Source organism: Chelonia mydas, chromosome 3 (genome assembly GCF_015237465.2).
Source record: "Chelonia mydas isolate rCheMyd1 chromosome 3, rCheMyd1.pri.v2, whole genome shotgun sequence".
Classification (NCBI taxonomy): domain Eukaryota; kingdom Metazoa; phylum Chordata; order Testudines; family Cheloniidae; genus Chelonia; species Chelonia mydas.
This window is the reverse complement of record NC_057851.1, coordinates 111,585,237-111,608,443: the sequence shown is the minus strand read 5'-3', so window position 1 is coordinate 111,608,443 and position 23,207 is coordinate 111,585,237. Positions and strand designations below refer to the sequence as shown.

The 23,207-nt window shown below is 40.9% G+C and overlaps 1 protein-coding gene across 1 annotated transcript in view; it reads left to right on the top strand.

Annotated features, from left to right (window-relative positions):
* The window catches only part of SYNE1 (spectrin repeat containing nuclear envelope protein 1), a 497,076-nt gene that overhangs the window by 471,530 nt on the left and 2,339 nt on the right, over positions 1–23,207 (top strand). The window contains 11 exon segments of the mRNA XM_043543166.1: positions 1,342–1,533; positions 2,421–2,754; positions 3,832–3,900; positions 5,076–5,218; positions 6,898–7,024; positions 8,247–8,458; positions 9,754–9,954; positions 10,524–10,652; positions 11,215–11,427; positions 12,706–12,798; positions 14,586–14,644. Of these exon segments, the coding sequence (XP_043399101.1) occupies positions 1,342–1,533; positions 2,421–2,754; positions 3,832–3,900; positions 5,076–5,218; positions 6,898–7,024; positions 8,247–8,458; positions 9,754–9,954; positions 10,524–10,652; positions 11,215–11,427; positions 12,706–12,798; positions 14,586–14,644 (1,772 nt within the window).

The following is a 23,207-nucleotide window of genomic DNA, read 5'->3' as shown; positions in this document are numbered from 1 at the left end:
GTTTGCCATACCAGTAAATGGTGTAGTCCTTCTCTCTTCTGAGCCCTGTGTCGGAGAGCTGAGTTTCCAAAAAAGCTGCAATATCAATTCTGAAACATGCAGGCTCATTACTCAACACAGCCGTTATCCTCAAATCCGAATTCAGATCAAAGTCGTATCCAGGGGTCAAAATCCAGCAAGCAGTTCTATTTGTAAAAACAGTTGAGCCAGGATGTAAACAATGAGACAGGGCTTGTCTGACCCACCTTTTCTAGGGCCACCCTCACTTGAGGCAAGCAGGCCATCCCTAAACTGGGCTGCTTGGAAATCTTGTTAGCTGTCCCACGGCCCTTATGCCTCTTTCAGATCCCTGCGACCATCTTGTCAAGACCTTCAGTGCATATGCCTAGACAAAGCTATGGAGGAGCAGAGGCTGCCATAGACATGTCACCCTCCCCACTTTAGATCACTGAGCCAGAATCCAAAGTCAGAACGAGTCTGGACGTTCAGGGGCAGAGGTTATATCTTCTGCCAGAGAGCAAACTACACAGAGCTGTTAACTGCCCGTGGCTTCGGTGTGAGCACATTTTCTATCAGGGTGAGATCCCATAGCCTTTCTTCCACCACGAAGCACATCCACGAGGCAGTGGAGGATGCAGTTTAATGTCATGCCTAGGACATGAGCTTAGCCCCAGTAGTGACACTACAGAACAAGCTTATTAGAGAGTGCTAGGGTTCAGTGAGAGAGAAAAGGTAGGCCCACCTGTGGTTGCATGGGTGGCAATTAAAGATGGGTTTTTAAAAAAGCATAGGGGATAACCTCAGTGCTCTGATTTTTCCTCTCTCGATAAAATCATTTCCAGTGGCAAGGTTATGTGTGTTATGCCCTGCCCTGTTTGTGCGTGGTTTCTGCTCTACCACAATGTGACTCATTATTTGCTGAGTGCTGTGGAACATCTGCAGTGTAAGTGGCACTACATAAAACAACTTGTTAGTATTTGTTAGCATAGCTTTAGAATCTGCATCCATTCTAACCACCTTATCTACCTAAGCCTTTCAAAACTCTCAGGAATGGCTTGTTCAGAGGACAGTCCTCTTCCCAAATACAGCACAGGAAATCATGAGATTTGCTGGGTAGAACTTTAAGTTCTACTTCATTAGCTTATATGGGAGAGTATGGCAAGGGAATGCTGAGTTGCACCATCAAATTTTGCTTACCCTGTGTAATGGTCCTTGTTTGTGTTTGGTAAATGTACCATCTCTGCTACAAAGCTCTGTAAGACATAGCATTTGTGGTAACCGAGGATTGTTTAATGTTGGTTTTAATGATAACAGAAAGTCATGGCTTCTTATGCTGCACAGGCTTTCCAGCAAGAGATCTCTCTGAACAACAATAAAATTGATCAGATAATTGTCCAGGGTGAGCAGCTGATAGAGAAAAGTGAACCCATGGATGCAGCTGTCATTGAAGAAGAACTGGATGAGCTCCGGCATTACTGTCAAGAGGTCTTTGGTCGTGTGGAACGTTACCACAAGAAATTGATCCGCCTTCCTGTATGTACCCTCTTTATTTCTTTTTTTAAGATTTATTATTAATTTACAAATATAATAATGGTGAAAGCGTTTGTGTGTGGGGGAGGGTGTAATGTATACGACAAAACACCCCAGGATCTTTACTTGTTGTAACCCTGATCCTTTCCTTCCCTTCCCCCTGCACCTTTGTGTGTTATCATTACATATCGTGTTGTTATGTCTTATTCAGACTGCAGACTCTTCAGGGCAAAGAACCTGTCTCATTTCTGTAAAGCAACATGCACACCTGCATTATGAATGAGAGTGATGGTGCAGTACTGGAGACATAACATTCTTCTTGCCCTGTAGGGTGAATTCCATTGAATAGCACTGAGTTCACAGAAATAAAGACACTCCTCCTTTGCAGGGCAGATGGAACTTTAAGGATCCAGAACTGAATGTACAGTTGGGAAGTGAGAGAGGGTGATTTTGGAAATGAAACTGGAAAGCCCCACTGAGGGAAAGCAGTGAGAAGTGCTTTTCATAACATGAAAGAATAGATGAGAGCAACAGTCAAGATAAATGCCTTTTATAGTTTCTGTAATTTGGTTCCAAAATGTTGCTCTAATTTTACTGTCTGTGTGGAGATATTATCTGGAGAAAATTTGGAGACAGTTGCCTTACGTGAGACTATACAGATGAGCATTAAGCAGTAAAGATGAATTTATTCTTAGCCTCTTTTATTCATTTTATCTTTTTATTTTATATGCATTTTTAAAAAATCAAAGGAGGATCAAAGAAAGATACAAAATGGGAATCCTGTCAGTCTGCGTGTTATCCAGTGACATTTTTATCTCATTGACCCAGGTAGAAAGGACGTTGTTTCCGAGGGTTGAATTAATAGTCTCTGTTCTGGTGTTTCCTTCTAGCTGACAGACGATGAACATGACCTTTCTGACAGAGAGGTGGATCTGGATGAATCAGCAGATCTCTCTGACATACACTGGCACGACAAATCTGCAGACAGCGTTCTCTTCCCACACCCCTCCTCCAACCTCTCGCTGTCACTTGCCCAGCCGATGAGAAGTGAGCGGTCAGGACGGGATACTCCTGCAAGTGTAGATTCCATCCCCTTGGAATGGGATCATGACTATGACCTCAGTCGGGACTTGGAGACAGCCATTTCGAGGGCACTGCATTTAGAGGAGGAGGAAGGACAAGAAGACAAAGATTTCTATCTTAGGGGAGCAGCTAGTATAGCAGGTATTGATTGCTTCTCTCATCTCTCTCTCAGTAAAGGGAAATAAATATTGCATATAGGATCATACTGCTGTGGAGTTCCTAGGCATGGGAAAATATTCCAAAGAACTCCAGAAGACCTCAAATAGCTGTCCTAGAATAGTGCCTTTAGCCTCCTGGTCTTTGACACAATATTGCAGGCTTCTGTATGAGTGCAGGCTTGGAATGTCACAGAGGCATATTCACTGAATGACAAAGAGGGAACAGGCTATTTTATTGCACCCTGTGTCTGCCAGATGTGACTGGTGTCGCCTGTAACAGAGTTGGCTAATAGTCTTTTGACTGGAGGAAATGGTACTGGATGATCACAAGAAAAATGGGAGGGAGAGAAAATTCCAAGGAAACATAGAATATCAGGGGTGGAAGGGACCTCAGGAGGTCATCTAGTCCAACCCCCTGCTCAAAGCAGGACCAATCCCCAATTTTTTTTTTTTTTTGCCCCAGATCCCTAAGTGGCCCTCTTAAGGATTGAACTCACAACCCTGGGTTTAGCAGGCTGATGCTCCAACCCCTGAGCTATCCATCTCCCGTCCCCACCCCCCCCCCCCCCACTGACATGTTCACCCACTGGACCACATGTTCAAGTCTAAGTGAATTTTTACTCAGTCCTTAGGTAAGACTCACATTGACATCTTTGGGAAGTTTTACTTAGACTTCAGGACTTGGCCTTTTATGAGTTCATGAGACCTGTCTGTCTGTATGACTATGTGCATATTGTGTAACAAATACTAGTGAGGACTAATGTGTCTATATGTTTGAAGCATGTAGACATTCTACATTTATTGTTAGTGAGGCCTAAATTCAAGATTCTGTTCTGTCTTTAATTGTGATTGTCTTGTGCTTTTCAGTTCCTTGACACCTTCTAAAAAGAGGCTGACTTATTTAAAACTGTTTTCAGCAGGAATCTAGTGATGTTTAAAAGGAATATGTGCTGGAAATTAGAACTGGTGATCTACTCTCCTTCCGGGAAAGTTGGTTTCCTGTTACAAGAAGACAACAATTGCTGAGAGATCAACTCAGATTGTGCTTGTATTTTTGCAGATGTAGAGATCCCAGAAAGCTCTGAGGACTATGTAAAACTTACTGAAAATGCACTCAGAAATATCTCTGGTAGGCATCAAAAAAGCCTAAGCATAGCCCGACCCAGATAAACCAACCCATACCTGTAACAGTGTCCTCTTAGCTCATCTGCTGTATTTCTCACAGCTCACAAGATAGATATTTTCTCACATGACAGCACTACCATGTTAATGCAGAACTTTCCTGCTTTACTACCATTCATAAAGGTCTTGCTTCTTCAATGCACCCAGCAGAAGTGGAAAGAGTTTTTGAAAGCTGGCTAGGGTGCAATACCTTTTAGCTAAATTACTGGCTAGCTAGATGTAGCTAATCAGTATTTTACTCAAATTGGTACAGGCTCCTTGGTGTCCAGCCTCCAGTATTGTAGCAGAGGGATTCAAAATAAGAGATTCTTATAAGAGGGTCCCAACCCTTGGTTTTCCTCTGGGAAGAGGCTGGTTTCGTAAGGGATGAGAGAGCATCTGCAACTGTTAAAAAAAAAAATGTTGTTTTTGAACATCTCCTCCTACATAAACCAATGGAGATCAGGCATATTTCCAGAAGAAATCACAAGTTTGCCATGTTTTAGAAGCATTGCCTGCTAGACCTGGTGAATGTAACTATAACAGCATCGCTTGGTATTTACATACGGCTTTTGATTCTCAGAAGTAGTATAGAAATAGAATCCTCAAGGTACACCAAGATTCCACTCTATTAGCTTTAGGGGAAATGCCACAATGTCTACTGCAAAAAGAAGTGAGAGAGAAAAATTGAACTTTAAAATAAAAACTGAGGGGAGGGGCACAGATACTTAGTCCTGAGTGATTGCCAGGTCTGAGAAGTAGCGATGTCACAAAAAATGTCAGTGTGAGAGGCTGGTATAAAGCCCACTGAGAATTTAGTCTTCCAGAGGGATCAAGAATTATTTAGGGAAAGAGTCTCTTCAAAACAAGTTCCAGGCCTCTTTGCACCTATGGAAGCTTTGATACTGTTCTCATGGCAAGCACATTCATCAGTATAACCATCTGTGCTCTGGAAAGTTGCTAACACGCTAACATGTAATCAGTTACAAATTTACTTTGTCATTTCCCAACACGTGTTCTATTGCAGCCACCTTTTCATGCTGCCTAACCTTGTTAATAATCCTTATATTTTTCCTTGGATATAAAGCAAAGGCTTTGAAAAATCTCAAAGCAGTAGTCACATCTTCTGTAATTTTGTCACAGGAGAACCAGGTGCCTTGGAAACACACATCCGTCAGCTGGACAAGGCCTTAGACACTAGTCGTTTCCAAATACAGCAAACAGAAAACATCATTCGCAGCAAAACACCCACAGGACCGGAACTAGATTCCAGTTACAAAGGATATGTGAGTACAAGGTGTATTGCCACCTAGTGACTGGATTTAAAATAACGGTTCTTGTGACAGGGCACTATATTTAGAGGACAAGTGCTAATAAGTGAACATAGAATAGCCATTGAAAAAATGGCTCTTGCAATACAACAGCTTATTAGGTATAAAGCTATTACTGCCTCTCAGCCCCATTCACACACACAATCTCTACCCTTGATCACACACAGTTATTGTTATTTTGAGGTTATGTAATTATTTGTGAGTTTATAATACCATGAGATTGTAGGAACATAACCCCAGTAAGTTCATTTTCCAATTAAATTTGTGTAGATATCCCAGAGTAATTTCACACACATCCATTTATCCCTCAAATGAGATCATCCTTGTTTTTTTAAAAAAAACTTCTTTACTTCTTAAGATCAGAATTTTATAGACTAATGCGTGATATTTGTTTTAATGACACGGTATAAACATACATCACATTACACAGGTTGTATATGGGAATCAGTGATAAAAAGTTTGATGAGGAAACTTTGTAGAATAAACCTTAACAAACAGCATTGTAAGCACCTAGATTTAATTTGGTCCTGCCTTTGCGCAGCGGCTGAGCTTGATGACTTCTCGAGATCCCTTTCAGCCCTACATTTCTATCATTCTATGACATTCATGTCAGAATGAAACAGATTTTATGTGTGGATACACCATAATTTTTCCACTCTTGTATAACTTTCTTTCACTCCCCATGTCTCCCATTATCATCTTCTTTCCAGCTCCTAGGGCAGATGTCCCCAAACTGTGGAGTGCACCACCACCCCTCCCCCACAAGGGGGCGCGGAGGAACCTTCAAGGGGGTGCAGCAGGGCCCAGGCCTGCCCCCATGGGTGCAGTGAGGGAGCATCATCCAGCACTCCCCACCCCCAGCTCTGCTCTGGTCCCACCCGCAGTCATGTCCCCGTAGCCAGTCCTGCGCCTGGCTCCGTCCCCAGCCCCAGTGCAGCTCCGCTCCTGGCCCTGCCCCCAGCCTCAGCTCCTGGCCATGGCTCCATTCATGGCCCAGGGTCAAGGCTGGGGTCAGGGCTGGGAGCAGAGCCGTACCTGGGCAAGGGCCCAGCTGCCAGCCTCGGCCTTGGCCCCTTTACCCCGTCCGCGTCCGTTTCTCCCGCCTACCCGAGCCGTGGCCCTGCTCCCAGCCATGGCTTGGGGGGCACGGACAAGGGTAAGGTGGGGACATGACCCTCAAAAGTTTGGGCACCACTATCCTAGGGTCTTAGTGTTTATAGCAAAAATGTCACCTGAAGACATCCATTCTTTGACTCTGGTAGTACCCTGACACAGTGGCACTGAATTATTTCTGTTAATGGAGTTTGAGCCTCTACTCTACATTTAATCCCTTAAATCTCACATGTATAATTCTTTTTGTGTGTGTGTGTGGATCAATGCAAAAATGATACAAATAATATCAAGAGACACAGCATCTCATTGACATTGTATTGGCCAGTATATCTAATGGCTTTTGAAACCGAAAGATACACTCACAATTGGCAGATCGTTAAAACAGGCTGCTTCCCATTCTGTCATGTGAAGTCCCATTTTCAGAATGTTTTTGAAAATTGCTTTGTATTTAGCCTTTTAGCTCTGGAGTTATTCTACCATGGCATAGACTGATGAGAACTATTTTTAATTTTTTTAAACAGATGAAGCTACTGGGTGAGTGCAGTGGCAGCATAGACTCAGTAAAAAGGCTTGGTTACAAACTGAAAGAGGAAGAGGAGAAGCTCTCTGGATTTATAAGCCTGAACAGTACTGAAACACAAACAGCTGGTACGTAGTGTTGAATCCTTCCATGGGAAACAAATGTGAAATGAGCAGCAATATGTATAGTATTGTCAGAGTAAGCGTTTGGGATTATGCAGGAAAGTAGGAATTTGCTTCAGATTGACCAAGCTTGTGCTACTCCATACGTGTATGTATGTATGATTGTTTCCACAGTCAGTTTATTTATTAATCGGTTCTTTGTATCGACTGGGCATAAGCATCAAACAATGTGCACATTTTAAGTAACTCATCACATTATGTCTGTCCCTAAGCACTTGAGCAAATAGCTTTAGATGCTGTACATACTAGTTAGAGACCTTCTGATAGGAAAAAAAGGTGTTTTAAACTTGAGATTACAAAATACCCTTTGTGCCGTTTTAATCACTGATCTAAATTACTTTTACATTTTTAGCAAAATGAATATTGTAATCTGCCCCTCTCTAAACCACATGCACATGGGGTGAATGACTGTGGAAAACACCCTTTATTTATTTCCATGTAACATAGATGTTTGTCTTATACACTGGCAGTAATTGAAACATATTTATTGAAGGACAAACATTTTTATTGAAAAGGTCCAAGTATGTGTGCAGACAGCAGTAATTATATGTGCAGATGGCTAGTTAAATATATAAATGGCCATCTGCAAGTGCAAAATCCTTATTGCACACACAGTCATTCATTATATGAATGAAACAGCTTTATCCATGGGGCTAGGGCTTCAGGAGAGAAATACGGCACTCCTGAGTTCTAATCCTGGCTTTGGCATGGATTTGCTATGTAGCCTTGAATAAGCCATTTAGTCTCTTGCCTCAGTGTCCCCAGCTGTAAAAGGGGGGTAATATAATACAATTGCCTACCTCTCGGAGCTGTTGTGAAGATTAACTAATGTCTGCAAAGAGCTTTGTAAACATAAGTGCTATAATATAGATAGGTATAAGTGTGCGTGCAAATATAGACGGATAGTTTTATTTTCTGACACCCTTGTATATCACACAGTGGGCTAAATATTTTATTGCATAAAGCCATAGAAGTGAGAGTTGAAAACTTATTAGATCAGCTGGTCCATCTTTTGCTATGTAAAGCCACATACTCAGTGTTGTCTAAAGTTAAAGTTGTGTGTGATAATGTTTTCTTTAGGCTGATGTATACTGAGTAAACATGGATGTAATTGTGCATATTATGAATATGCCTTTGTTTTTATTGTATTATGTCTCTGCTTTGGCAGGTGTGATCGATCGCTGGGAGTTAATCCAGGCCCAAGCTCTAAGCAAGGAACTGAGAATGAAACAGAACCTTCAACAGTGGCAGCAGTTCAACTCTGACCTGAACAACGTTTGGGTTTGGTTAGTGGAGACTGAAGAGGAGCTAGAGAAACTCTGTCATCTTGATCTCAGCACTGACATACAAACCATTGAGCTCCGAATTAAAAAACTGAAAGTAAGGTTTTATCTCCATTTTCCGTCCGTTGCCTCAGTAATGGCCTACCGTGCAACATGTGCATTGGACTCCATTCATGAGATACAGTTGCTATTTGGTATTCACTTTCTGCATTCCCTGCACAGGAGAATGTGACTAATGATTGGGGTGAGGAACTGGAAAAATGGCTTGAGAAATCATTTATTTGCAGAAAAATAAACCACCACCATTTTCCTGAAATTCCAAATAAATGTTGGGAACCTTTTTATATGCAAGCTACATTTCCAGAATTGCAGAAGTCAGCTGAATTAATGAAGCTTAGAAAAGGCCAAATTAAGTCAATTAAAATCTGTCCTAGCCTAGCTCATGGCAAAAACCAGGTGTTTTTAAAAGAAATGGTACACTTCTATTTTTCTGTTAGTTACAATCTCTTCTTTCTCTGGGTCCTGACATTGTGCCCTCCTAGGGGTCCTAAGCTTGGTGAACTGTGCTACCATTCTCCCAACCCAGCTTCAGTTGCTAGATCAAGTGTCTCCTACCCTGGGCGAGAACGACATCAGAGCCACTGTGAAGGCAGCAGGTTCAGCACCTGAAGTATTGGGGGGGAGAGAGAGTGCTGCTTTCAGTGACCCCTCTAGTCAATTCAGGGGCTGCATTAATGTGTTTTAGATGGAATCCAGTCCAGCTGCTCTCGTTGATATGAAAGTCACTGTGATATGGGGCAGTATTAGGACCTGGGGAAGAGGCTGTAAACTAGGGAGAAAATGGACTCTTCCATAAGAATCCTCTTCTTCTCCTTTAAAATAAAAGAATAATATGGACAGTGGTCTCAAGATGATAAACATAAAAAAGCCAGCATAATTTTCAATATAACTGTGAGGCAGAAGCTTTAGTGTTGTCAAGCATTTGTCAGGAGCTACACCAAAATTTTCCCCTGTATCTCATATTTGCTCCAGCCTTTGCATAACTAGGCTTCCTTGTCTTTCAGACATTCGAAACACAAGCCAGTTCTTCTGATCTTTAAAATTCAGCCATGACAACAGGGTTTTAAATCTTAAAAGTTTAACTGACTTATACTAAGTTTTATTGTGAACATAAAATAGTGGACATTAGAGTGAACATTTGCAGTATTACCACAGATATTTCCTGTCCTAAGTAAAGAGAGAACCTGGTAAGATAAAATACTCTTGCATTACCGTACAGCAAATAATTGCTCTTTAATGGCAACCACTACACTTGATTCTTCTAAAAGTCTGTAGCACACTTACTATAAATTAAGTTTTGGGTGTTTTTAACTCCATTCTCCTGTCATCCAGGAGTTGCAGAAAGCTGTTGATAACCGCAAAGCTATCGTCCTGTCCATCAACCTGTGCAGCTCCGAATTCACTCAATCTGATAGCGAAGAAAGCAAGAAGCTGCAGGAGCGCCTATCTCAGATGAACATGCGCTGGGAACGTGTATGCAGTATGATTGAAGAATGGCGTTGCTCACTGCAGGATGCGCTAATGCAATGTCAGGTCTGTATTGGTATGCGGGGTCTCGTTCCCTTCTTGGACATAATGAGGAATTCTAGAGCTGATGGGATTCATTTTAAATAATCAGCTTACACACACACACATATCAGAGATATAATTTTCTTCACAGCTTCCTAATCTGAAAGATCAAACCTAATGCTGCCCACATATGCAAACTAAAATGTAGTTTGTGAAGGCTGGCTCTTGAAAGATCTCCGTGCGTTACCTGAAGCATGTGTTCTAAGTCCATGTTCCAGGTGTTCTAAACTGAAGTAAAGTTAAAAGATGATTCTCCACAACCATATTCTGTATGCTAGCATTCACACCTAAGCAAAGCAAATGCAAAGTGGGTGTAAACCACTACCAGAGCAGAACAGTATTCATGCAGTGGCAGGGGTATCAGACCCATTGAGTATTTGCAATAATACTGTAATATAGTATACTAATATAGGCTTGTAATACTATAGTAATATAAGAATATAGCCAGTCAAATCCGTTGTGGGAAATAGCAATGTGGCAGAAAACCTCAGCATAATTCAGGGTTCTCTTAAGCTCTCTCATGTCTCTTGTAGGATTTCCATGAAATGAGCCACGGTTTGCTGCTTTGGTTGGAGAACATTGACAGAAGAAAAAATGAGATCTTGCCTATTAATCCAAACCAAGACTTGGACACTCTACAGGATCATCACAGACTGCTAATGGTAGGATCATAAATGCCTGGAATGTTTAAAGCCTTCAAAAAAAAATTGACAAGCAGAGAGAAGGTAGTTCTGGAGGTTAGTGATTGGTCTGTGAGGTATACAGTATACTTAACCCTGTGGTACTAAGAAGGTCCGGGATTCTCTTTAGTATGGGTAGAGGGAGTAGTGAAATTGGTGGTTAAAAACATTTGGTTTAACGTACAAAGCATCTGTCTAATTATCTTATTGCTGTTTGTTTGTTTTTTTTAGTTTGGGGTTGTTATTTTGGAAAGGCTATTTTTAATTGCAACTTGCTGGGCTAGACAGGAACTCTAAAAAAAAGTCTACTGCTCATGATATGAGGTTTAGAAGAAATTGCCAAGCATTTATCACCTTTCTTCATTATAACCTGCCAGGATTTTAGGGCTAGTGGAGCTTTTTTCAGTGAGTCTATTGTGATTGTCTTGGAAGCTGAAGTCACTGCCATCTGTCTGTTTTGTTGTTTTTGTGGAAGTTCTAGCATTCTCTTTCACATGTTTCATAATATTTAAGTAGAAAATGTGATTCTTTGGCTTTGCAATAGCAAATCAGACGCGAGTTGCTAGAGTCTCAGCTGAAAGTGGTGTCACTCCAAGATATGTCCTGCCAACTGCTGGTCAATGCTGAAGGCAAGGACTGCCTGGAAGCTAAAGAGAAGGTCCATGTCATTGGAAACAGACTCAAGCTCCTACTGAAAGAGGTCACACATCACATCAAGGACCTAGAGAAAATCTTAGACATTTCAAGCAGTCAACTGGTAAATCGTCCTATTGTGTTCTCTCCTTTACCACTCCCTGAGGGCTAGTTTTGTAATCACACTGACCTTTTTCAGGTGATCAGCTGTAAAATACACTACTGACCCTTATTTTGTTGCTGAGGACTGTGATGCCTGTCTAAGTGGTATGAAACCATTATGAAATCTCCTTCGTAATTTCTACTGTCCAATACTTTCCTGTCTCTGAGACAGCAATTCATAAATTCCAAGGCCAGACAGGACCACTGTGGTCATCTTGTCTGACCTCCTGTGTTCCATAGGCCAGAGAACATTCCTGCCCCTCCCCCCCCAAAAAAAAACATTGCTGGAGCAGATCTTTTAGAAGAACACCCTATCTTGCTTTACAATTGCCAGTGATAGTGAATCCAGCATGACCCTGGGTAAACTGTACCAGTCGTTGAATTATCCTCACTGTTAAAAATTGGCACCTTATTTCCTCTCTGAATTTTTCTGGGTTCAACTTCCAGCCTTGGCTGCCTACTTTGCTGCCACTGATTCAGTCAACTGGCAAAGTACATGGGGTAGCTACTGTAGCTGCAGTATCTGAACCTGTGGCATGTAAATTATTTTCACAGAGTAAACAGCATCTACTTTCCTATTGGCAAACCAATGAAAAAGCTTGAAATAAATTCTCTAGTGTGCTAACAAAGACCCTGTTTGTTTGTGTTTTCTTAGCTTTGGAAGTGTACTCCATAGCAGCACAAGTTATCTTGCAGATGAGAGTGTGGGCAAGGGGAATGTTATGCTTGTGTCTTCATTGTACCTGCCCCAGTCAGATAGAAGACTTTAACACTCTCCATTGTTCTCAGTCCCTTCTCTTGTAGTCCCCAAAATCTGAATTAGTACAAAGTATGAAGAATGTGATCTGTTTTCAATCTGGCCAGTGTCTCTCTCTCTGTATAAAACGATGTCTGGGATTCCAGTGGGAATTTTCACTGAGTACACAACACCTCTTTACCTTCTAAAAACCAATAAAGAGCCGTCGTTTTCTTGGTACTGCCTTTGCCTTACCTTGGGCAGTTAAATGTTATTTCTGGCAGCGTATTCATCTGCCTGTCTTTCTCTTCAGATCCTAATGTGTAATTTATAGTGATTTAATCCTACAGATTTGTGTAAATTTAAACCTCCCTTTGTCATAGTTCAAGGATCAGTAGTGTAAAGCACTCTGCTAAAACCAAGGATTTAATCCCCTTTTTCTGACTGTGGTTTCCTTGGCAGATTACTTATGTTCTTCTAATCTCTTATGATTCTGAACTTTAGGATTTGTCTTCATGGTCCTCAGCTGATGAACTGGACACTTCAGGATCCCTCAGTCCTGTATCTGGAAGAAGCACACCAAGCAGACAGAGAACGGTAATTTCATGCCAGATACATTCTATCACCTCTTGGGCGGGAGCACCAGATATTTACAGTAGCTGGAGTCAGCTGAGAGGTCTACACCTTCTCCCTGATAGGAAAAAAAAGGGCACAAACCAAGAATTCCCCTCAAACAAAGCTGCTTCCCCAACCCTGCTGCATCTCTCTCCCTGCATGAAATCAGAATTAGAAAATGCTCTGTATAAAATCTGGGCTCAAAGTGTGGATGGAGTTTTGTGGTATGGCACACACTCTCTCTTGTATTCTGTTCAAGCAGTGGCAGCATCCCAAGGTCTGGTCTTGTCCCAGCAGAGTTGCAGCCAATCCCTCTGCTTTCTACCTGGCATCCTCTGCAGAGCTGCATTGTCAAGAACCTCAATAAAACTTTCTTTTCATGATCAATTAAAACTGTAGCTGGAGCCAGAATTTTATTGAGACTGTGGATTAGAGGCTGCGTAGAAAGTTTATAAGGTATTGGCAGAAACACTGGAACAGAACCTGATCAATGGTTGTGTCAACAGCTCTAATGATGCATGTTGTCACCACTAGAACACAATACAAGAAATGCACCATGCCATGCTGCACTCTACTTCTCCACACTTTGATCCCTGTATGGAACTGGAATTTTTGTCTTTCTTTACAGTTCTTTTGGTTGATTTATTTTAATTATTATTCAGTTTTCCTTAGTTCTGAACTATCAGTTTTTCATTTGCACTTTTTATAAAACATCTGAGTTCTGTCCTGATAAACTTTGTGGTCTCTTGAAACTGATTTTGCTACATTCACTAGTTTGCTTCAGATCCGAGTTTGAGAATGTAAAGGAATACTGGCTTTTCAAAAAGGTTGAGAACAACATGAAACATGTTAATTTTATTTCTGGAGTCATTAATTTCATATTTTATTAGCTAATTTTTATAAAATTACTAATAGAAGTCATGATACCATAAACTAGAAGATTCCTGCACACGGCAGAAAGTGATAAAGTAATTTACTATAGCAAACTTTGGCTAAAGAATTGGTAGAAATGTAGTATGCCTCATATTAATCTTTTAATCTGTATTTGTTCATGTCTAATACAATACTGTGGTTTACATACATTGTTTTCTTCATTTTTGTCCATAATGTACAGTGTAAGATGCAAGACTCCTGAGGGCCTCCCTTTTTGCATCTGTAATTTTGAAACAAAAATTGATGTCTCTTATAATTCTAATGCCAAGCACATCACCAGTACTATATTTGTAATAATAATTGCCTAACATCCAGAGACTTTAAGCTTGTTAACCGTCTAAGCTACATTAATTGTGCTAGGAAATAATTGCAAGTGCAGTAATGCACCCACAGTTGTTTGGCCCTCAAAATTATGGATGGAAACAGGGAAGCCAGACTTTTTAAAGGTGACTTTTGGAATATAATTTTTAATTAGCTGCAATTAAATATAAATACACTTAAGTGTATCCCTTTCAATAAGACAAATTAATTCTTATCTCATGTAACAAATTACTTGAGCTAAAAAGTTTTAACTCTTTTTTTTTTTTGTACCAAGCCTAGTATGTATCATTTTAATGATTAAAACATTCTGTCAAGTTCCTTTTGTCTGTTCAAAGCATTTTCATATTCCGCTGGGAGCAGAAGAAAAGCCAGTTTCCTTGGTTCATGGGTATTGGTCACTTCATTTGATTTTATGTTTCCTTTGCTGCACTTTTAATTTGATTTCATCAGTAGCTTGTCTTTATTTGCCTGGACTGAACATTCTTCTTTCTTTACCCCCTGTTCATTGCAAACAGCCACGGGGCAAATGTAGTGTGTCTCAGCCTGGACCCTCTGTCAGCAGTCCACATAGCAGGTACCTTATTCTCGTGGTTTCCACACTCTGCTCTAGAATTCCAAGAGGATGATGGAAATTGCCCATGATGTACATTAAGTGTCTCTCCACACTTAATCTGTCAAAGGGACAGGAATTAACCATTTCAAGTGCAAAGTTCCTTTGTAAGCAGGATTCAGTTATTACAACCAAAATATCTGTAAATAGAAATATCGGGTCATTCTTGAATATACAGCTTTTGCTTCCCATTAGCATCATTTAAATTTATTTTATTTATTTGATCACATGGGTGTTTGTTTACATTCATAATATTGCTTGTTACATTAAGACCTGATCAGCAGATACACCATGAGGTTCATGGCAAAGACTTTTTATCATCCTCTTTATTTCTAGATATTAAATTAAAGCAGGTATTAGACCAATACAATATTTTAGAATTTGTAAAACCCACAAATCTGGAGAAAACACACTAACATCCTCTCTTTTTTTTTAAATTTTTCTTAATATTTTGTTCAGTTTGTGGGTTTTCAGTTCTCATCATTCAGAATGAAAAGTCAGAATTTGAGAATTTTCATCCTAAAAATTAGTATCATCTTTTCTCTCTGCAATCATAGAACTTCTTTGCAGATAAAACACACTGACATTAATGTGACACTTGACAAGTGCTTGCATCCATGTATCACTCTAGGAGCAGCGCTGCCCCATTTCTGGATGAACACTAGAGAGCAGACTTGCAGCTGCAGCTTTTTGCTTTCCACCTTGTCTCCAGCAATCTGTCATCTCTGCGGCTAACAGTGCTTCTGCATTCTCTGTTGTTGGTGTGATGTGTGTGTCCCTTCACTCTTTCACTGATCAGATCACTTCGCCCTATCGAATAAACAAAAAATGTTTTAAAAAACAAAACAAACATGTAAACAGTATAAGGTACAGGCCCTTGTCCCATTCCAGCATCTAGTGAGTTTCAACAAGAATTTAAAATTATGCGGCGGGGATGGGGGGTAGAGGGGGTGAAAATATATATGGAACTGTAATCAAACTTACACTTTCTGTGTCATCTATGTAGTAAAATTGAAATTCGTTAAAATAGTTCCTGTTCAAATGCAAGACATTTTAGGTTTGAAGCCGGGCCAAAATACATTTATACAGTGATTGAGCAATGGTCAGGAATTAAAAAAAAACCTTGAATGAACTTTGTACTTGATGACCTTTATTCCATAAAGACAAACCAGGCTTTTGTTCAACAATGGAACAGCGTGAAATATTGGTGCGGGGGAGGAGCAAAAACTGCTAGAATTTAGAACTAGTCAATATCCAAATTATTTGCTATGTTTAAATGTGTGTAGAGATTCATTTCAAAGTAGCAGCCATGTTTGTCAGTATCTGCAAAAAGAACAGGAGTACTTGTGGCACCTTAGAGACTAGCAAATTTATTAGAGCATAAGCTTTCGTGCGCTACAGCCCAATTCATCGGATGCATAGAATGGAACATATAGTAAGAAGATAGATATATACATACAGAGAAGGTGGAAGTTGCTATACAAACTGTAAGAGGCTAATTAATTAAGATGAGCTATTAGCAGCAAGAGAAAAAAACTTTTGTAGTGATAATCAAGATGGCCCATTTAGACAGCTGACAAGAAGGTGTGAGGATACTTAACTTAGGGAAATAGATTCAATATGTGTAATGACCCAGCCACTCCCAGTCTCTATTCAAACCCAAGTTAATGGTATCTAGTTTGCATATTAATTCAAGCTCAGCAGTTTCTCGTTAGTCTGTTTTTGAAGTTTTCTGTTGCAAAATTGCCACCCTTAAATCTTTTACGGAGTGGCCAGAGAGGTTGAAGTGTTCTCCTACTGGTTTTTGAATGTGATGATTCCTGATGTCAGATTTGTGTCAATTTATTCTTTTGCGTAGAGACTGTCCGGTTTGGCCAATGTACGTAGCAGAGGGGCATTGCTGGCACATGATGGCATATATCACATTGGTAGATGTGCAGGTGAATGAGCCCCTGATGGTGTGGCTAATGTGATTAGGTCCTATGATGGTGTCACTTGAATAAATATGTGGACAGAGTTGGCATCGGGCTTTGTTGCAAGGATAGGTTCCTGGGTTAGTGTTTTTGTTGTGTGGTTGCTGGAGAGTATTTGCTTCAGGTTGGGGGGCTGTCTGTAAGCGAGGACTGGCCTGTCTCCCAAGATCTGTGAGAGTGAGGGATCATTTTTCAGGAGAGGTTGTAAATCTTTGATGATGCGCTGGGGGAGGTTTTAGTTGGGGCTGAAGGTGACGGCTAGTGGCGTTATTTTCTTTGTTGGGCCTGTCCTGTAGTAGGTGACTTCTGGGTACTCTTCTGGCTCTGTCAATCTGTTTTTTCACTTCAGCAGGTGGGTATTGTAGTTATAAGAACACTTGATAGAGATCTTATAGGTGTATGTCTCTGTCTGAGGGATTGGAGCAAATGCAGTTGTATTGTAGAGTTTGGCTGTAGACAGTGCATCATGTGGTGTGTCCTGGATGGAAGCTGGAGGCATATAGGTAAGTATAGCAGTTAGTAGGTTTCCGGTATAGGGTGGTGGTGATGTGACCATTGCTTATTAGCACAATAGTGTCCAGGAAATGGACCGCTTGTGTGGATTGGTCTAGGCAGAGGTTGATGGTGGCATGGAAATAGTTGAAATCATGGTGGAATTCCTCAAGGGCTTCTTTTCCATGGGTCCAGATGATGAAGATGTCATCAATGTAGCGCAAGTAGAGTAGGGGCATTAGGGGCCTAGAGCTAAGGAAGCATTGTTCTAAGTCAGCCATAAAAATGTTGGCATACTATGCGGCCACACAGGTACCCATAGCAGTGCCGCTGACTTGAAGGTATATATTGTCCCCAACTGTGAAATAGTTGTGGGTGAGGATAAAGTCACAAAGTTCAGCCACCAGGTTTGCCGTGACATTCTCGGGGATACTGTTCCTGACGGCTTGTAGTCCCTCTTTGTGTGGAATGTTGGTGTAGAGGGCTTCTACATCCACAGTGGCCAGGAGGGTGTTGTCTGGAAGATCACTGATGGATTGTAGTTTCCTCAGGAAGTCAGTGGTGTCTCGAAGATAGCTGGGAGTGCTGGTAACGTAGGGCCTGAGGAGAGAGTCCACATAGCCAGACAATCCTGCTATTAGGGTGCCAATGCCTGAGATGATGGGGCGTCCAGGATTTCCAGGTTTATGGATCTTGGGTAGCAAATAGAATACCCCGGGGTTCTAGGCATGTGTCTGCACAGATCTGTTCCTGTGCTTTTTCAGGGAGTTTCCTGAGAAGATGATGTAGTTTCTTTTGGTAATCCTCAATGGGATCAGAGGATAATGGCCTGTAGAAAGTGGAGTTGAGCTGCCTAGCGGCCTCTTGTTCATATTCCGACCTGTTCATGATGATGACAGCACCTCCTCTGTCAGCCTTTTTGATTATGATGTCAGAGTTGTTCCTGAGGCTGTTGATGGCATTGTGTTCCGCACGGCTGAGGTTATGGGGCAAGTGATGCTGCTTTTCCACAATTTCAGCCCGGGGACGTCGGCGGAAGCACTTTATGTAGAAGTCCAGTCTGTTGTTTCGACCTTCAGGAGGAGTCCACGCAGAATCCTTCTTTTTGTAGTGTTGGTAGGAAGGATTCTGTGGGTTAGTATGTTGTTCAGAGGTGTGTTGGAAATATTCTTTGAGTCGGAGATGTCGAAAGTAGGATTCTAGGTCACCGGAGAACTGTATCATGTTCCTGGGCCTGGAGTAACAAAAGAAGAGGCCCCAAGATAGGATAGACTCTTCTGCCGGGCAAAGAGTACAGCTGGAAAGATTAACAATATTGTTGGGTGGGTTAAGGGAACTACTGTTGTGGTTTCTTGTGGCATGTAGCAGTTTAGATAGTTTAGTGTCCTTTTTCCTTTGTAGAGAAACAAAGTTTGTGTTGTAAATGGCTTGTCTAGTTTTTGTAAAATCTATCTATGAGGAATTTTGTGTGGAAGGTTGGTTTTTTAATGGGAGTATCCAGTTTTGAGAGCTCATTCTTAATCTTACCCTGTTTGCTGTACAGGATGTTGATCAGGTGGTTTCACAGTTTCTTTGGGAGCGTGTGGCACAATCTCTCAGCATAGTCTGTGTGATATGTAGATTGTAATGGATTTTTTACCTTTTAGTCCTTTTGGTATGATGTCCATCTGTTTGCATTTGGAAGGGAAGATGATGTCTGTCTGTATCTGTACGAGTTTTTTCATGAAGTTGATGGATTCATGAAGTTGATGGATCCATACGGCTAAATTCAGTGCCAGACAGTCTCTACGCAAAAGAATAAATGGACACAAATCTGACATCAGGAATCATCACATTCAAAAACCGGTAGAAGAACACTTCAACCTCTCTGGCCACTCCCTAAAAGATTTAAGGGTGACAATTTTGCAACAGAAAACCTTCAAAAACAGACTTCAGTGAGAAACTGCTGAGCTTGAATTAATATGCAAACTAGATACCATTAACTTGGGTTTGAATAGAGACTGGGAGTGGCTGGGGCATTACAAATATTGAATCTATTTCCCTAAGTTAAGTATCCTCACACCTTCTTGTCAACTGTCTAAATGGACCATCCTGATTATCACTACAAAAGTTTTTTTCTCCTGTTGATGATAGCTCATCTTAATTAATTAGCCTCTTACAGTTTGTATGGCAACTTCCACCTTCTCTATATCTTCTTACTATATGTTCATTTCTATGCATCCGATGAAGTGGGCTGTAGCCCACCAACGCTTATGCTCTGATAAATTTGTTAGTCGCTAAGGTGCCACAAGTATTCCTGTTCTTTTTATAGAGATTCAGTTCATGACTTTGTAGCTGTACCAGTTCACAATCAAAATCCAAGTGATGTATGGTAGGTAGAACATTTAGTCTTCCAATGCTTCCAAGAAAGTAGATTGCTTGGTTGAAAAAAACAGTAAAATAACATACAGAATAAGTGTTGTATACTTATACATGTGACCCCAGTTCTCTGTTCTTCTCTCAAATGGAGAATCAGTGAGAATTTTTCTACCTCCAGTCAGTATAAGGCTTGGCATTCTGTTTCTTACAGAAGGGGGTTGGGGGGGAACGGAAACTTAATCTATGACCATTAACAGCTACGCATATGTCTTTTATGAACCGGTCTGAAGAACAAAGTTTAAATCAGGCCGATAAGCATGCTTGCACTAGCAACACTGAAGTAAAGGAGTATGTTGTGTCTGCTCCTCTGCTCCCCTCTACATGCACAGCCACACGCACACCCCTTTGAGAAGGCTTCTGTGTTGTAGGGGTGAGCGACTGGCCCAGCGTGTGTCTTAGTAGCGCTTTGCAGCTTTGGGATCAGCCCACATTCTAACAGTGGCATCTGTGCGGCACCTCTCAGATCAGCTCTGTTCAGCACTGTATATTAACACATCTCATAGCTGTTCAACACAATATTCAATTTGTCATTCAGACAAGCGTGGAATACAAATGAGTTACTACTGAATAGGAAACTTAATCAAATGCGCAAGCCAGACAGGTTGTGGTTGATGTGTAATGTGGTTTTAACTGATAAAGCAGTACAAGCTGTCACTGTGTTCTTTAATATTTTGACATGCCTCTGATCAGAGTACTTTGTGTTTGATCTTGCACTGGATCAGCAAACCCTAATAGACTACAGTGTAAGGGAGAACCAAAGACAAATTAGAAATGTTTATCCCATAGGATTTTGCAATGGAAAGTTACTTACTTTAAAAATTTGAGGGTCAGCGGGGTTTTATATTAAGCTTGATGACATTTTTCCTTTCCATTATCATAACAAATAGGTTAACATATTTACTTTATCCAGTTGATTTGTCACAGAACCCATGTCTGTTTAGCAAGATATCCTCCCAAATCTCCACAATTACGTTGTGGCATGAATCTGTTTTGCGAGGCAGTACCAGCTGTTGCATGCTAATTAGGAGAAGCAAATCCCAAAAGTGCATTTTCCCCTAACAGTGCTTTCAGAAAATGTACACCTGGACCTATGCCTGCAGATTTTTTGAAGTGATTAAAATGTTAAAAAGACAAAAATAATTGTGCAATTTGCATCAGTGCGTTTACATTGTCTCTCTTGGGCAGGTTTATTCAAGTTCTGGCGCCACTGATTCAGTCCCCACTTCCTAACACCACCACCCGCTTCCATCCCGAATCAAAGAGCAACTTTATAAACCCACCTTTAATTCTTGAACCAAACCAGGCCACAGGATTCTTACTGGTTTCAACTGCATAATAGCAGGCAGTGTAGTGTACTGAATAGACCTGGAGATTTGGGCTCAGATCTCCATGGTTCTGTTCCCAGTTCTGCCACTCACTCTGACTTTGGGTTTGTCAGTTAAACTGCCTGTTTAACCACCTGTAAAATGGATATATTAATCTTCTTTACAATGTAAACTAGCTAACTTTGAGGGAAGGAGGGAGGCGGGGTAGCCAATGTAGAACACGCAGTAGCAAAGAACAGCTAATTTAGCTGCATACTGAGCAGTAAGGTGAAGAGATACACAGGAGCTGAAATGAGAATTCCCCCTGCTCCTCTGGTAACCCTGCATGATGATTTAACTTCTGCCTACCAGCTAAGCTTCTCTGGAGAGACAAGAGTAGAGGTCCAGTTCTCCAGACTTCGCAAACTCCATGGGCGAGGAATTGGACTGCTTTTTGTAGCCTAAGGTCAAGTCATCAGATGACTTGGTTTGACATTAGGAAACATGCAGTTGGTCAGATTTGCAGCTGCGCCTTCCACAGTATCTAGTCACTAGTATCTATTTAAGGGAGTAAAGAACAATTGTGAAGTGGTCTGACTGCAGTCCAAACTGAGCAGCTGTCAATGTGACAAACGGCAGAGCAGTTTGAAAGAGAAGGCAGGGAATGCATGGGCAAGAAAAACGAACTACGCTTTCCCCCAAAGTAATATACTGTAATAGCATTTGGGCCCAATCCCCACCCACTGAAATTGATAGGAAGTTTTCCATTTACTTCAATAGCGCAGCAGGTCTTTGGTTGCAGATGTTACCATTTAATCACCCCTTTCCACCCTCATTAAACACTTGAGCTGCGTATCCAGTTTTCCATCACTATTAATTTGTCCATTATGGTATGAGTAAGCAGCTGTGTCGCCAAAGGAATATAGCACTTGAACATTTTAAAACAGACCCTTTGAAGTAGTTTCCTACAGAGGCAAATGTTTCATTATTCACGTCTTGGATCATTTCATACAGTATTAGCCCATTAATGTTTACAGCCCTGCTCTACTACTACTATATTTCAGAGCACTTTTCCAATAACAGCATTAATTCTTCAGAGAATTAACTAGGCTCTTCATCGAGAGCCTCCATACACTTTCCACCACCACCTTTTACTTTTCATGTTTTTATGTTTTTCAAGAAATACAGAAACAAAATCGGTGATGGTGCATTTCTGCTGCCATAGTCTTGAGAAGAGGGGAAAATTACTAGTTGATGAACAAGCCCACTCCTTTGATCTGTCTCTTGGAAATTCCCTTGGAGACCCTCTTGGTAGCCCCAGAGACATTTTCAGGTGACGTTCAGGTCACTGGGTAACTATTAAAAAAAAAGACTCTACTTTTCACATCATGATCATTAACTCCAATGACAAGTGGACACTACAAAATGTGGCATCTGTTGATGAGTTGTAAGCAATAGTATTTATGCAAAAAGCCACGTAAGTATGTAAACTCTGCAGCGAAATGCTTGGAAGATAATTAAGCACTCCATGTTCCTTTTGTTCTTACCTCAGCCCATTAACTCTCTGTTTTGGCATTCTTAGACAGTGGAAGGCCTGGTCTAATTGAACTTTAATATGGAATGCTCTGATGCTGTTAAATGTGCCATGTCCTTTCATTGCGTTCTATATAATATATGATCTTACATGATGCAAGAATAAGCAGTTTTCATTCTGGCTCCAATGCTGTGGATTTAAGCAATGTGTAATCTTTTGTTTTGATCTTGACCTCTTGACTTAATCATCCCAGTAAGTTAATCATTTAGTGGGCCCGAATATTCAGCTCTCCATTAGTCAACTAAACATAACCAAAAGCTGCCTGGCTTCATTTTAAGTCTTCAGCCTGGGAAGACATCTGCAGATAAGTGAGCTAGTAACAACAAATGATGTCCTCCAGTAAAATATTAATAATTGGAGAACTAGTTACTTCAGTGATCCAGAAGAGGAGAGATACAGGAGAGGGTATAATTTTGTGGCTATGTAACCAAAATTGCCATCAAGACAAAGGTAATTCTGAAGATGGCTTCTCGTTTTCCTTTGTGCTGTTTTACATACGTCTTTCCACCTCCTTAACCTCAGTACACCATTGTGTTCTCACTGAACTGTAATCAAACTGCTGTGAGACTTCCATATCAGATAGGTTTCAGAGTGGTAGCCATGTTAGTCTGTATCAGCAAAAATGAGGAGTCCTTTCCTCATTGATTTTTCCATATCAGATAGACACTTGATAATAAAGAGAACTGAAACAAGATTGAAGTATGCTGCAGTATTAGGAGATAGCTTGAGAACCGTTAAATTCCTCT